Raw genomic sequence first — 16,857 nt, 5'->3', positions numbered from 1 at the left:
TATCTTTTTCAGTACCATTATAAGAGTTGCTGTATATTCAGAAGATAATCCACCATATGGATGAAATTTAGGAGAATGAGCATCTTTAAGGAATTTAGATAAACAAAAACTTCAGCACAAGGCTTACTCAGATTAATTGGAGGTTAAACATAAGAGGAAAGCAAAAGGAAATGTGTAACAACTCTGATTGTTTTTTGGTACTGATTTTCAAATCCAATAGTGGTAAAAGAAAATTAAACTTAGCAGGAGGGCTGCAAACTCAAGCCAAATCCCATCAGTTAACTCTAGTTGTGACTCAGTTAAAGTCGAGCATGCACATATTTGCAAAGTATTTTCTCCCAGAGTGAATTTTATTTTTAGTCCAATTATAACTAGGTTTTTCCACAGAAGGTGGAATATGGCATTCCATGCCATATGTTAACACTTAAAAAATCTGGAAGACAAATGGCTTAATTGCCAAATAATAACAAACAATTTTATAACAGCATAGCTTTTCCCCAAGAATAACAAACAGCTTCTCACTTATGTGCACAAACATAATCAAAACAGGACATCAAAGAAGGTACTTTGTGATTATGACATCAGTGTGAACCCCTATGGCCCAGAGCTTTTTGGCCTTTTAAAATAACAAATGTTAATAGGCAGGACTTTTACGTTTAAGATGTCAAAACACCTCTCCATCATAAAGAACAATCATCAATTATTTCAATAAATGAATTTTGAAGGGATGAAAGGCTGAATCAAACCTGCAGCTCCAAGTCTGGGCATTCAACCCTTGTGTATACACACCTACATCATCCACAGGGTTTGGCATTTAGAAATGATTTAATTTCAGTATGAAACATGTAAGTGCTGCTAACATCAAGGCTTGTTGATTTGTGGTTTCATCAGATGCTTTGAGCTTATGTATGGCACAAAGTTTGGCCCTTATTATAAGGAGAGATGAAGTAAATCTGTTTGTGTCCAAAATCAAAACACATACGTCCTCCTTCTTTTCCTTTTTCTTCTTCCTGGGATGAGAATCAGACTCTTGAGAGGGAGCATTGAGCTCGCTGGAATATTCCCGAATTAACACTTCAATTGCCCCTTTAATTAGCTGGTCTCTTCTCTTTGCTTCTTCATCCAGGGCTTCATCATCATCGGCTGCAGATTCTGGCCTGGAGTTCTAAGAAACAATATAAATAATGTCATAATGGAAATGGCAAATAAACCAATCTTTTATATTTTTATCCTCTTACTTGCCCTACATAGCTAAGGCAACATAACCATTACAAGTAGTCCTTGACTTGCAAGAGTTCATTTGTGACCATTCAAAGTTACAACACTGAAAAAAGTGACTTATTACTGTTTTTCACACCCACAATCATTGCAGCATCCCCATGGTTTCATCATCAAAATTCAGATGTTTGGCAACTGGTTTATATTTACCACTGCTGCAGTGTCCTGGGGTGAGGTGATCAGCTTTTGTAACCTTCTGACAAGCAGAGTCAATTTGGAATCCAGATTCACTTAACAACCATGTTACTAACTTAACAAATGCAATGATTCACTTAACTGTGACAAGAAAATTTTTAAAATGGGGCAAACTCACTTAATAAATGTTTCACTTACCAACATAAATTTTGAGCTCAATTGTGGTCGTAACTCGAGGACTACCTGTATTGCATCAAAACTATCAAGCAATGAACATGAATGAAACAATATCTATACTACAAGGTTAGAATAGAAAACATTGATATATATAAATGGATATTGCTATCACAATGTTTTCCTGTGGAAAGGTAAATAAGTCATACGGCATATGCTCTTAGATGCCATTGCCAAAAACAGCCTCAGTGATCTTTGGTGAGTGAGGAGCAAAAGCCAAAGAAGGAGTTGTTCATAACTGGCCATGAAAACCTAACATCCTTTAGCTGCTTTGCCACTCAGCTGTAAAACAAGTCATAGATTCCTTACAATATCAAAACTGGGAAATTAATGCTCCACAACTACTCAGATGATCTTATTAATTTTGCAGCTTGAGGATTGTGAGACAGATGCTGTTTTTTATCTTCCCTGCTGACAGAAAACACGCATACGGAAACTTTGCAAAAATTCTTTTAATTAAAGTTGGGCCTTATAAAGTATACACTCTGAAAACAAGATTAACTGATGTGCATTTGCATCTTTCCATGTGGCAAATAATATAATTTTAATCTTCTCTGTATGGTGATAATCCAAGTTAATATAGGTAGTTCTCAACCTACAATTCATTTAGTGAAAAACACTCATAAGTCATGTTTTTCAGTGCCATTGTAACTTCATTTTTCCACGCTTATGATTCCTGCAGTATCACCATGGTCACATGATCAAAATTCAGACTCTTGGCAACTGGCTCATATTTGTGAGTTATCGTGCCCTAGGGTCATGCGATCACCTTTTGCAACTTTCAATGGGGAAGGCAGATTCACTTAACAGCCATGTAACCAACTTAACAAATGCAGTGATTCACTTAACAACTATCTTAAAATGGGGCAAAACTCACTTAACAATTATCTTGATTAGCAACAGAAATTCTGGGCTCAATTGTGGTCTTAAGGACTATCTGTATAGTCCAACACTATTTTAATAAAGCAGAAATTACAGAAATGGTTTCATATGAACCTTGTCACAACCTTGCATGATAAAATGTCTTAGAGCTTTAATTTTAAATCTATAAAACTTGATTTCCCAATAATGTGTAATCATAGCATATATTAATAAATTTGATGTTATGTACATGTAATTTATTTGTAGTCTATTGTAAATTGTCTCTAAACATTGCTAAAAGATAATTTTGAAGAAAGTTATATATTATAACACCTGAAACAAGTCTTCCTGTTTTTCCTTCAACTCACATTATTTAGTTTTTAAAACATTTAATACATTCTAACATTTCGAATGAAATTGCTTACAATTACAAATATAAAAAACTGAATTAAACAATTTAATTTTTTCAATAATTCCTTATAAACAGCCAGATGTTCATATTCCTAAAGATGACAATGCAACCCTGATTGCAATTCTAACAGCAAACAAAATCTGATTATGAAGATAAATTATTAATGTATACGTTAATTATAAAGAAATATTGTGCCCCATTCAATACTCTTAAAATGCTATCTCAAATTCTTTAAAATAAACAGTAACAAATGATCGGTGACCTTAAAAAAAACTATTGCTAAAACTTTTCTTTAGAGAGAAAACCAAAGGGACTCTCACCTTAAATTCCAAGACAGTTTATCCAGTCAAATGCCAGGTGAAGAAACAAAGAACAGAAAAAGGAAAGTCTCACTAAGCAGTAGTAGCTAAGAAGCATGGAAAGGAGGAGGGAAGGGATTAGAGCTGACAGAGAAGCTGTCATATTAAGAACAGCTTGAAAAGAACTAACAGGGAATTGGATAGGTGATAATAAAATAATTTTGCAAAGTGAAAGTGCTATTCAGAACTAATTTGATTAATTCTTTTCAAAATAACTATGCTATAACTCATAAAAACAAAAGGCTTAAATTCCTTAAACAAAGAATGTATGTGATCTCTTTTTCCTAAATACTAAAAGAATTATGTCAAACCACTGTCATTTTTAATTCTGAGGACAACAATTGTATTCAAAAGGGCATGAACATGGGAAGGGATTTGGCCTACAGCTTCCAAATGCAAATCCCTAACATACATTCATGTTTGTAAAGTAAAAAATAAATTCTATAACATTTAGCAAATGTTACAGAATTTATTATAACTCTTGATCATGAAAACTGGAAAACAAAGGAGTACTGTGGAGCTTAATCTACAAAAGAATCATAAACTCAACACAACAGACTGAACAGAAACAAAGCAACAAAAGAAGTATAGGGAAAGTATGTCTGTCAATTATTTTCTATTTTATATATTTCTTAATTTGTATACATACCCCATTGGATGCCCTCTTTTTTGCTTTCCATTCATCCAGCTGAGCCTTTGTTTTGGCATCAACTTTAACAAGTAGCTTCTTTTCTCCAATCTGGAGATCATGTAGTAATCTCAGTGCACGTAGTGTGGATTCGGGCTCTTTATATTCACAAAAGCCAAAAGCTAGAAATAATTGAGAATTTAGAACATAAATTTAGAAGTCATACAGGCAAATGACTATCGACAATTACAGGACTGCTTTTCAATACAAATTATTTTTTGTGTTATCAAGACTTCTATAAAGTACATTTTTAAATATTCAGAAAAAAATGTCTGTTCAATCTTATACATTCAAGTGTTAAGTTAAGAGCATCTATTCTCTGTTACTGTATCTTAAGTAAAAGCCCAAAATAGTTGATCAAGCGCAATAATACATTTCAAAATCACATAGTGATTTATTATAAAGATAGTAACTGGAACAGATGAAATATTGTCACCAATATTTGGTGGTACTAAGGCAAACCACTGAAGACAACAGCATTATGCAAATACAGTTCAGTAAGCCAATTGCAATTATCAAATAAGTATCATCATGTTTCTTTCTCACTACTATTGACAGCGAGGACTGAAAGCCCTCTCTTTCACCTTTTAATCAATTTTTAACCTTCCCTGCTTCTTTCAAATTTTACACACTATTTTCTATGCTATTAATATTTTATTGTACACTGCCCAGAGTCCCTTTGTGAGGAAGATGGGCACTTAAATATGACAATAAAATAAATGAATATGAGAAAATTAACAAACCTTGTATGTACATATATATGAATATATATATGTGTGTGTGTGTGTGTGTGTCTGTCTGTATAAGTATGTATGTATTCGAACCTGGGCTGTTTTTACATGTTAGGCACTTGTATTAGCCACTAAGCCACAAACTCTCCTACCTTAGCTCAAATCCCACTAAGGGTATGGCTAGCTGATGAGAGCTAAATAGCTTGAAATAGATCTATACTATTAGATCTATTTATTAATCAGCACAAATGCAACACAAAAATGGTTTTCTGCCTGGGAGGCTCCTAGGGTGGAGCTGAAAGGCAAAAGGGAAGCAGTGTGCTCTCTCCCATATTTGGGCATACCAGGTGCTTTGACATAACACTTCTATCTATCTATCTATCTATCTATCTATCTATCTATCTATCTATCTATCTATCTATCTATCTATCTATCTATCTATCATCTATCTACATACATACACACACATATACAAATAAATACACACACATACACACACATATTTGTGTATACACATATAAAAACAAGAAAATGCACATACCTTGGAGTTTTCCAGATGCTCCTTGAACTCTCTTCCAACTCAAAACCAACCCACATTTCTGAAAAACATTGTTTAAAAAGGCATAAATGTTAGTGAACAATGGCTGAATATGCATCATAAGAAGAAAATGGTCTTCCCTAGGTAGTTTTATTTTTAAGGAATGCCTTCTAGAATAATTCCTGTTAACGATTAATACATTTAATTATTATATAAAGAAGATAGAGGTCCCTGAATTTTGATTTGGACAGTTACTAAGACTACCATGAACTGCAAAAATCAGTCAATCCTGATCCAAATAAAGACTTATTGCACTTTCAAGATGACCAGAAAGCAAAAACTCATATATTTAGTTAAGTTTACTTTATTGTCATTGCACATCGTACAACAAAATTAAATGCCATTTTCAGTGTACATTATAACTATAAAAATAAAAACACACACATCCTTCACATGCTATGTAATTGAAATTGAAAACCCGACATTGCATTAATATTGCACTATACCATAGAATTCAATATAGTTACTGTCCTGGGATAGAAGCTGTTTTTTAGCCTATTTGTTGTTGTTTTTTGTTATTCTGAACCGTCTGCCAGATGGTAATAGTTCAAAAAGTGTGCCCGGATGAGATGGATCTTTGAACTTTCTTAAGGCAATGGGAGCTATAAAGCTCTTCCAAAGAGGGGAGAGGGCAACCAATGATCCTTTGGGCAATGATGTTAACCCTCTGGAGTGCTGTCCTATCTGCCACTGTGCAATTGGGAAAACAAACACAGGTGCAAACACATATTTTGGAAATATAGTGCACAGGCTGACATAAGAAAAATGACTATAAATGGCAAGGTAGAAAGATGACAAAGACTATTCTTGAAATAGCTACATCTGACCATTTTCTGGTCACCAGAAAACAAGTGTCTTGACAACACTTAACAATTATGCACTCTATTAAGTATTTTCTTCACAAAAATATTGCTGCTTGTATCATTCAAATTCTAATTTCATAGATCATGCCTGAGCAATATTTCTAACCCCATTGAAGGATGTTTTGTTGGGTCCATGGCCAGGCATGATGGCAGCAATAGTGGAATGGAAATTTATTTGGCTAATGCAGCAAGAGATAATATTGGGTATTCCATATATTTTGGACTGTAATTACTAGAATTACTACTGTCACTTATCAATGGCTGTGCAACAAATAACATTCAAAATATTCGAAAGGCATTGCAGACAAACAGACAAAGACACACACACACCATATACATGATACTTTGTGAATGTATAGAAAATGAGAGTAACTTTTCACTACCATATGAAGCTGAGATGAAAAATTCTGCATGGAAGTGAAATGCCATAAGTTGCAAGTTTAAATCTTGCCCAATGGAGCATTTTAAATCAGTACACAAGTATAACAAAACAGATATCAAAATATCCAAATTAAGGTCTGCAGGACTAAGTTCTACATGGCTTAGGGCTAGAGTACCTTCGAGACCGCCTACTGCCACATACCACCCAGTGGCCAGTAAGATCCCACAGATTGGGCCTCCTTCAGATGCCGTCAGCCAGACAGTGTCGGCTGGCGGGCCCTCGGAGGAGAGCCTTCTCTGTGGCTGCTCCGACTCTCTGGAACCAGCTACCCCCAGAGATCCGGACCATACCCACTCTCATGGCCTTCAGGAAAGCTGTAAAAACTTGGCTGTTCCGGCAGGCCTGGTGCTGTTGACCTCACTGTTGAGGTCCAGCCCCGATTAGAATGAATGTATGAGGGTGTTGCTGTTTTTAAACTGTTTCTTTTCTCGTTATGTGTTTTTTTTTTCTCTTATTTTTTGTAAGCCTTCGGGATTGGGCAGCATATAAATATATTTAATAAAATAAATAAATAAATAAATAAATTTTAATAAAGTTCTAATACTGTTATGTTACTTACAGCAAGAAGTTGTCGTATAAGCATATCTGATGCCTTTTCAGATATGTTGCCTACAAAGACAGTGGTGGTGGGACCACTGTTTTCATCATTTTCTTTGTTCTTTAGACCTGGATGTTCCTTTCTAACACCCATGTGTTTCCCAACCATCGACACTGCAGCTGGAACCAATACCTGAAAATAAAGAGATTCCTACTGTTAAATTTCAGAGAGGAAAAACCCTTATCCTATCTTCATTAGAAGAAAAAGTCCAGAATTGTAGAAGAACCACATTATTTAACATAATAAAATGATCAAATAACTTAAACAATACACTACTGAAAACAAATGCTATATAAATCCTGAATCATATTTACTTTGAAGATCAATATTAATTAATTTTGCCTGAATAGTTTTCTCTACAACAGAGATTTCATACATTTTTTTTCAGGTGATTCTGGAAGAATCAACCTGCATGCAAAAATAATCCAAATGGGAAATTATATAGAAATTCAAAATATTTCTATTTAAATTTAGAAATGTTTAATAATCTACATACATTGCTTCATATTTAAAATGCCACCTGAGAGGAATAAAATTTGGAAGTATTAATTAAAAGAGATGGTTATTTTTTGAAATTTGGCAGCAACTTTGTTAAAAGCTATTATTTTGGCTCCCTGGATTGCACCCAATCATGTAATAAGTTCAGCATTTGCTTTTCCCCTCCATTTTGTAGGTTTGAAATGTTTAGAGTAGCAAGTAGTGTATTTTAAAGTTAGTGCATCTATTATGCACTTTTTGATACAAAGTTTTGCCACCAAATTTGGCCACAGGATTGGGGAGTATTCCAACAGCCATAAAATTGCCCATCCCTGTGTTCAAACAACTGAACGATCTTTTGGAAATGGATATCAACGCAAATAAATTTTTCATTCTTTACAAGTGATTTTTCTTTTATTTTTGGAGCATGCCAATTAAGAAACTCAATTTCTTCCTCTTTATTGTAAAACCCGTTCTTTCTTGGCTTCCACCATGATTATTGGGGTAATGGGTATCAATGATTTCAAGATATTTTGCAAACAATAATCAAAGTATTATTAGATTTAATTAACTTTAACCTAATTTAAAACATGACCAAGAGTAGAAGCAGTTTTTCAAAGAAAGGAGAGTCCTGTGTTCTTGAATATGACCCTAAGTTTGTAAAATATAGGCGACTATTATTATACTGATCAATCTATGATGATCTTTTTTTTTAGTGTATGGCCGTACACAGTCAAGGAAGTCTACAATGCTTTTTACCACAGAGTAGTTCTGGCAGCCTAAGATTGTTAGTTCATTTTGTTCACTTATGCGTACTATCTACAGTACACTACAGCGGGCGATCTAGCTTTGCACCAGCTGGCTAGCCATGTTCAATATTTTTGTAATTGATTACTATTAATTGCTATTATTAGTTAGATACTAATGATATTTTGAAAGATGACATAAAAGTAATCAAATCTTGCAATTATTTCCATAAAGTTTACACAAGTAGTATTTTATATTATGCTTACCGTTGGTGCAGGAGCCATAATACCCATTGGTACAGGAATCATTGGAGTCCCTGTGAAGTGAGATTGTATTAACAGTTTATCAAGAATCAACCACAATTTTAAAATACCTATTAAACAGAAATGCAACAAAACTATATTTATAAAGATTATTTTCCTAATTAACGTACCCAGGTATATTTAGTTAATTGCGATTTTAAAGATTTATTAATCAGTGATGGGAAAATGAGGCTAATTTGATGAGTTTCTGATGTAACTTACCAGGAGGTACAGGTGGAGGAAAACCTGGGAACTGTGGAGGTGGAATTCCAGGTGGAAGGGTTGGGATTCCCATCGGAGGACGGTTTAAGTGAGGTGGAAAAGACATTTTAAAAAGAACCTAAAAAAAAGCAGAGAACAATCAGATTCAGAACCATGAATCTTTTGAAATGTCCATTACTGAGCATTTACAGAAAATTTCCTATGAAAGTTATCTCTAACTTTCTACTTTGAGGATACTAATGTGTGAAGAAATATTAATTTACATAAGATAAACAGAAATAACAGCTCTTCTGGACTATTCACTACAAAATAAGTAAGAGAGTCCTAAGAGAGTAAATTCAGGGCTTTGCTATTTTACATGAATAATAACATTCATAAAATGTATATATATAAATAGTAGCTTGGATCAAGATATGCATTGCCTCAAATATTTATACTTTCAAATAGTTCGTAATATTCCAGCACGTAGATGGGCCATCTGGAGCACAAGTTATACCTACAGATGCTTTCTATGAGGACTGCTGAGTCTCCAGTTTCTGGAAAGTAGTTTTTCTTCACTGAATGTAGTACTGTAAGGCAGAGATGGAGTCACCTCACTTGGAGAGTACTGACAGAGGCTGACTTGCAGAATACTGACTTTCTCATCATAATTACCTCAAACTGACATCAAGGAAAAACATGTTTGCTCTAATGTTCACTTGACTCCTATCAAACAAATCATGATGGTAGTAAAGGAATCTGATTTAATCTGAAACTCCACAATAAAGGGAGAGTTTAGTATATTACAGAATAAAGTAATGAACAGAACTGAAATGTATCCTTAAAAAAATCTTCCCAACGTGCCAAAGATTAAATATAAAAAGATACCAAATAAAAGTGGGATCACTTGAGCAGAACAACAAAGTACTTAAAAATCTTTCCAATGTGCCAAAGATTAAATATAAAAAAATACCAAATAAAAGTGGGATCACTTGAACAGAACAACAAAGTACTTTGGAAATATAAAACATAAGGAAATTAAAGCAACATATAACTTATTTCATTTCAATTTACCAAGCTTCAGCCATCTAAAACTTCTTCTAATGTTCTTTATCATTATAATAAAATATCCAGAGTAATTCCAACAGCTTAGTGGAAGATGCATTTGATACAAGTTCATAATGTTATTTTCAGCTCTCTCTTTAGGGTCTAATTCAGCAGTGGCTCATTGGACAAAACCAGATACATCTTTACACAACTGAAAAATAATATCTCTTTAAGCATTTTTATCAACTAATGTAGTTTTTGATTGTACTAGAAAATGTGTCTACTTGTTATAAAATCTAAAATTTCTGTAAAAATGATTTATTATAAATTATTTAGGGTCAGTAACCAATAATCATTTGTTTAATTCTATCACACCTAATTGTGTTGGTCTCAAATAAAAAAAGAATTTCATTATGATCCTTAGCTTGCTTTCCCTTTTGGGATGACATTATTCTATTACTGGGTTAAAACAATAGTTCCAAGTTGTTACACAGATGACATTACAATTGTTTAAATAGGAAGTCATATATACCATTGTGTAGCAATAGCATTTCTATTAAATTCAGTCAAATTGATTTAAATTATTTTTATTAAAATTGTATTTCTGATTGAAGAGCACACATTTTAGAAATGTAGTTAACCCAGTACTCATAAAAGCTGATTAAGTTAATTACTAGTTCAGTAGAGGTGTTCCAAAAACTCTTAGAAAAGCACCAGAACACTTGTTACAGTTTAAAGAAGCAACTGCCAAGAAGATGCTGCAATGGTCACGCGAAAAAGGCCACTTTTAGTCACTTTTATCAGTGCCATTGTAACTTCAAATGGTCACTAAATGAACTGTTATAAATCGAGGACTATCTGTATGCTGCAATCTTCTTCCAACTAGGATTTGGACATGATTGGTTAAAAGGTCTTTTCTGTAGCAGCATTCCATTTGTGAAACAGGCTCAATGTGTTCAAATGCCTGGTATCCGTTCCCATATGACTTTCTGAAGCTAATAATATGTTTATTTATTTAATTTGTTTGTTGTCCATCTCACTGCGAGGTGATTCAGGGTAACTTCCAATATTTCTCCAAAAATGTCTAGGTTGAGATATATTATTTTTGCTACTTAGAGAGCTGGAGTTTTTATTTATGCTATTTTCTGGATTATTAATTATTTGCTGCAATTATATTTAAGCATTCTTCTTGTAACCATGGTGCATATGGCACTACAAGGAGTTCTGTATAGGTCAGGAGCAAATAAATGAACTATGGTCACACCACTTCTAAAGACCTACTTAGCCTTATATATATTATGGCAAAGGTGCCCTACTACCTTCCCAATAAGTACATAGTGCAGTGAAATGGTGGAGGAAGAATGGAAATCATTCTCTCCTTCCTCCAGCATTTCCAATTGGTTCCTGAACTGATTGTACACAGTTAAATTTTGCATATTTAACAGGGAAACATAGATTGGAGACAAAACAAACTGACATCCACCATTCTAGTTGACAACAAAGCCATAGAGAATCCACCCATTGATGCTAGTCTACTATAATTCTATATAGATTGGACACACTGAAAATGAAAAGTTTTCTCATATAATCAGCACAAAAAGTCAGCTGCCAGAAGTGGAAAGGAATCTGTTGTTGGCCTGCTGTGCATCCCTGCTAGTTGTGCTAAAGATTCTTCTACATGAACTAGTGAAACAAATAGTCCTGTAGATGAAATATTGCATACTCTATAAATTTGCTGAATTTTTGACATGCTTTTACTTTCTAATAGGGGCTGATAAAGAAGAGATTAATACTTTTATTAGGGTGTTAAAAAAGCAGGCTAGCAAAACCTTATACAAGACAGAGCCTTTTTGCTCATTGATGAGAATTATTTATTGCTTGCTCAGATATAAATTCTTTATGTAATCTGTTTTAAATGATTTTGTAGAATTACAAAATAAAACAAAATAAATATTCAATCAAAAAGTGCTTTATCTCTTCATTCTTATATTCAAAAGCAGATTAGATGAGGCTGTAATTCTATATTTATTTGAAAGCATCTCTCACTTAATTTATTTTCACATAAAAAGTCATCTGAAGGCAGATTATTAAACTCTGAAAGTTTAACAATAGAAAAATGAAAGCATATGTGATTGTGTCAGTTGTGGTTTTTCCAATTATGGTATTTCCAAAGCAAAGTTTCAAAAAGCAAATTTAACTGGTTTTATGTTCAGAAATTAAGAATAATTTAAATAAGCAAAATATAACTGATAAAATGAAGATTAATCAATAACAAAGAGATACAGAACAATTTCTGATCCATGAAATCTATGAGGAAATCAGCTTAATTCAGAAACAGAAGGGGTCATAAGTAAAGAATAAAAGGCTGACTAAATAATATTTAAAAAATCTAAAATTAGAAAATAAACAAAAGTTCTACAAATGAAAATATGTAAAATGAAGCATATGCAGCAAAAAGAAAAACAGCAGAAAACAAAAGGAAAATGTTAAGGAAGGGAATCCTTCTTCCAATTGAGTAAAAGAAAAAAGAAATACAAACAACTGGATGAAACCAGACATTGACCATGACAGAGTTATCCAAAAACTACATTACACAATATAGAACATTATTTAATGTATCATTATGGCCTTACTAATGAGCAAAATACTTCTGAAATAATTGAATTGATTCAGCTAAATTCATCAGTGGTTCCTCTCAGAACTTTTCCCAAGTAATTATTGTAACTATATGAGGAAATAACAGAAGTTAGTGTCAGGTGGCATTTTCAAGAACAAGTAGTACTTTATTAATAATCAATTGTTCTGGTTTGGTTACTTTGGTATAATGATAAAATCTATGGAGTATTTCTGCAAATTCTAAAATTAACAAAGCACACATTTTCCCCTATAAAACAGAATAGAGAAAAAGATATTCAGGAATCACACGACTGGACATTATAAGTACTTTTGTTTCCACATGGAGTCTGCTTCTGAACTTGATGTGCTTGATGTGGAGAAGAATGAAACTGACTTTGGGTTTTACTGATTAGACTGATATATCTCTATATCATTCATGTTATTATAAAAAAGCAAAAAGTTGTGATTTGATGTTAATTCCTTATTTTACTGTAACATAGTTGGAAGTCAATGTTTCTTTTTCTTTTTTCTTACCTTTCCTCACGTCTCCTTCCTCTTTTCCTCCCCACTGCTTTCCTATTTACTTTGTATTTTGTATTTTACATTACTTTATAACTCAAGAAAAATATTAATAAAGAACATTATAAAAAAATGTTATAACTTCAATAAAAATCAAGCGCACATAAAGAATTTGCCAAAGAAGAGTTCCTGAATTTCTAATAACTATTAAAAATATAGACAGTTTACCAATATGGTGTTGTACAACAATAAATTAGAATAAATACATAAAAAGTCATTCTTAAAATTTAAAAGACATTATTAAAAATGAAACACTGTATGGCAAAATAATTATCAGCTGCAGTCATTATAACCCATTATAAGATTTCAGTGGTCCCCTGGGAAAAAGCGTGGTAACAAAACCAGGTCTTGAGGGACCTTCTGAACATCAACAGGGATGGAGCCTCACCTCACTTTGGGACTGGGAGAATGCCTGCCTCCCGGTACCCATCAAGTGTAAATCCCTAACAGACAGAACCCACAGCCTGCGTTCTCTACTACTCAGAAGGACAGGCAGATGTAACAGGGGGAGGCAGTCTCTCAGATAACCTGGTCACACACCAGGAAGGGCTTTAAAGGATAATACCAGGACTTGAACTGGACCCAGAGCAAAGTGGCAATATATGCAGCTTGTGGAACATATGAGGTTCTGGAAACACATATTCTGTATTTGAAGCTTCCAGATACTCTTCAAGGGGAGGTCCATGTATAGTGTGTTACTCTACAGTAGTCCAATGGGGAAGCATGAGTGACTGTGGACAGAGCCTCCTGATCTAGGAACTGGTGCACAAGACTGTGCAAAGGCCCTCCTAGCCACAACTGCCACCTTCTCTTCTTTAATTGATGGCATCTTGACTGAAGCAAGGAGAGAAAAGCAAGAGAAAGAAACTACATCCAGCACCTAAAACTTGAAATACAATAAAGCATCTAACAGGCTATGGATAACCACATTTCAAAGCTAAACACAAAAGATGCACTTAAAGTCAACTTACCACCTGTCTTTCTGAGATTATCTCCTCATATCTTCTCATTACCTTACCATCTGTTTTTCTGAGATTACCTTCTCTTTTCTGGATTACAAATTTAATTCGTTTAGATTTCATTTCAGGTAAATATTTTGGGGCTTAGAGCACATATTTAATACCATTTACAGGGCAATCCCCCTTAAAAAAAGTCAAGTTTGTCTTAAATTTCAGATAAGCAAGTATAAGATTACAAATGTATTTAAAAATGTCCGCAGAAGACGGCAGATCCATAAAAAATAAACGCATAACCCCGTGGTGCTTTTCAGGGATGATTAATCGCTACTTAAAACGATCGTGATTGATCCTCACACTCTGAGACTTGCACGGTTCTACAAAACCTTCCATTTCAAGAAACGCTGAAGGTGATATAAAAACGAGCCCTTTTAATATTGTTTTCTAAATGAGCTGCTTTCTGAAAAAAACAGTGCCGGACCGCAAAAGCTCCTCTAAGGATCCTTTTGGAGTCTCTGAGATTATTAGTTTTCAAAAAAAAACCCACCTCGTAATCCGTTTATTAGTTTTCAAAAAAAAACCAACAACACAGCAACCCTCGTGTTTTAAACGATCTTTTTTTTTTTGCCTGCGGGCGGAGGGTTGCTTCGCAATGATTCCCTCCCACACGCCAATTCACCCCTCGATGCCGCGCTGGTCAAGCGCCAAGGTGACTGCATGCAAGCCAACCCAGATGGATGGGCTCGGGGGAGATCTACTCCGAACGGGCCGGCTTTCAGGCCTCGACAGAGTGGCCTTCGGTATCGCCCCTATCGCCTTCTACACCCCCTTTTCCCCACCCACCCACCATGGAGCACGATGCTTTAAAAGAAAAGGGGAAGCATCCAAACCTTATCTCGTCCCTTCACCCCCCCCCCCACACAAAGCGTCATAACCTTCCCTGAAAAGCTCCAAAAGGGCCACCTTCAGTCCTCCCCCATTCCTGAAGGGCCCCCGACACGGGTGCCCCAAGTCACCCAAATCCGATGCCCCCCCTCAGTCCCGCCTCTTTAATCCATAAAGATAAAATGCTGCACGGGCATTGCCCCGCTCTCTCACCGAAAGCAGCGCCCGAAGACAACAGGCCCGACAGCCTCCACTCTTCTCGACCCGGCAAAGGAAACTAGGCCGCAAACGCGCCACTCAGAGCCACAGGCGCCGTCGCGTTACGCTGGACGGTCACGTGAACAACGCCCCCCCCCCCTCACCCCGCCTCGGCTTTCCGCCAAAGACCGCCCAGCGCCGCGTTACGTTTTGATCATGGAGAAGTAGATGAATAGTTCTAGAGGTATCTCGAGGAACTGGCACCTCTAGCAATTGTTTTGGGTCTACGGTTCGCCGACTTCCGTCCTCTCTCCAGACACTCCTGTGCTTGTCCCATCGGAAGAAGCGGTCTTGGGGAGACGCTCTTCTTTCTTTTTGACTTTAGAACATTTCTCTCGGATTCAGCTTTAAAAGAATCTATAATGTTAACTCATCTGAATTGGAAAAAATCCGGACCAGCAATAAATGCTGGCAAAGAGATACAAAAAAATCTTAATACGATCTGGTGTTGGTGGTTTTTCCAGACTAGATCTTACACTCCTAATTTTTAGAAGCATTAAATGCCGAGAGGGAAAGAGTTGTCATTTTCACTGTCTCACAGTTGCTATTTTTTCTCCCTCTATGTTCTACCCTTGAATCGGATTTTTGCCTTAAACGATTAGGACAAATGATGGCGAAAGATTGAAGAACAGTAAAATAACTGTGTTCCTGTGCTATTGTACAGGTAGTCCTCGACTTTGTTGTTGTTAGTTGTGAAGTTGTGTCAGACCCATCGTGACCCCATGGACAATATTCCTCCAGGCCTTCCTGTCCTCTACCATCCTTTGGAATTCATTTAAGCTCACTGCCTACTGCTTCAGTGACTCCATCCAGTCACCTCATTCTCTGTTGTCCCCTTCTTTTGCTCTGAATCGTTCCTAGCATTAGGCCCTTCTCCAATAAGTCCTTCCTTCTCATTAGGTGGACAAAGTATTTGAGTTTCATCTTCAGGATCTGGCCTTCTAAAGAACAGTCAAGGTGGATCTTCTCTAGGACTGACCGGTTTGATTGCCTTGCAGTCCTAGGGGCTTGCAGGAGACTTCTCTAGCACCATAGTTCAAAGGCCTCAATTCTTTGGTGCTCAGCCTTCTTTATGGTCCAACTTTCACAGCCATACATTGCAACTGGGAAAACCATAGCCTTGACTATACACACTTTTGTTGGCAGGGTGATGTCTCTGCTTTTTAGTATGCTGTCTAAATTTGCCATAGCTTCTTTTTTAAAAATAAAATTTGCCATAGCTTCTTGACTTACAACAGTTCATTTACTGGCAGTTCAAAGTTACAATGGCAATGAAAAAAGTGACTTATGACAGTTTTTCACAGTTTACAACCTTTCCAGCATCCCCATGATCATTTTATCAAAATTCAGATGCTTAGCAACTGGTTGACATTTATGATGGTTGCAGGTCATGGGCTTTTTTGAGACCTCTGACAAGCAAAGTCAATGGAGAAGCCAGATGCATGTAACAACTGTGTTACTAACATAACAATTGCAGTGATTCACTTAATAACTGGCAAGAAGCATCATAAAATGGGGCAAAACTCATTTAATAAATGTCTCAGTAACAGAATTTTGGGGCTCAATTGTGGTTGAAAGTCGAGGATTACC

The 16,857-nt window shown here is 35.5% G+C and overlaps 1 protein-coding gene across 3 annotated transcripts in view; it reads right to left on the bottom strand.

The window, feature by feature from the left end:
* Positions 1–15,352, bottom strand: part of RBM25 (RNA binding motif protein 25) — a 41,518-nt gene extending 26,166 nt beyond the window's left edge. For 2 of the 3 annotated variants that reach the window (XM_032228516.1, XM_032228532.1), the window contains exons 1-8: positions 15,223–15,352; positions 14,140–14,217; positions 8,948–9,065; positions 8,690–8,739; positions 7,161–7,331; positions 5,240–5,297; positions 3,929–4,089; positions 983–1,165 (exon numbers count right to left, since the gene is read on the bottom strand). In XM_032228516.1, coding sequence (XP_032084407.1) covers positions 983–1,165; positions 3,929–4,089; positions 5,240–5,297; positions 7,161–7,331; positions 8,690–8,739; positions 8,948–9,065; positions 14,140–14,178 — 780 coding nt within the window. In that variant the 5' untranslated portion in view covers positions 14,179–14,217; positions 15,223–15,352. The remainder of the gene's footprint in view (positions 1–982; positions 1,166–3,928; positions 4,090–5,239; positions 5,298–7,160; positions 7,332–8,689; positions 8,740–8,947; positions 9,066–14,139; positions 14,218–15,222) is intronic. The other variant, XM_032228524.1, reaches the window with a different exon arrangement.
* Positions 15,353–16,857: the final 1,505 nt, after the last annotated feature.

Source organism: Thamnophis elegans, chromosome 1, assembly GCF_009769535.1.
Source record: "Thamnophis elegans isolate rThaEle1 chromosome 1, rThaEle1.pri, whole genome shotgun sequence".
Taxonomy (NCBI): domain Eukaryota; kingdom Metazoa; phylum Chordata; class Lepidosauria; order Squamata; family Colubridae; genus Thamnophis; species Thamnophis elegans.
The sequence above is the reverse complement of the archived record's forward strand: the minus strand, read 5'-3'. Positions and strand labels throughout refer to the sequence as shown.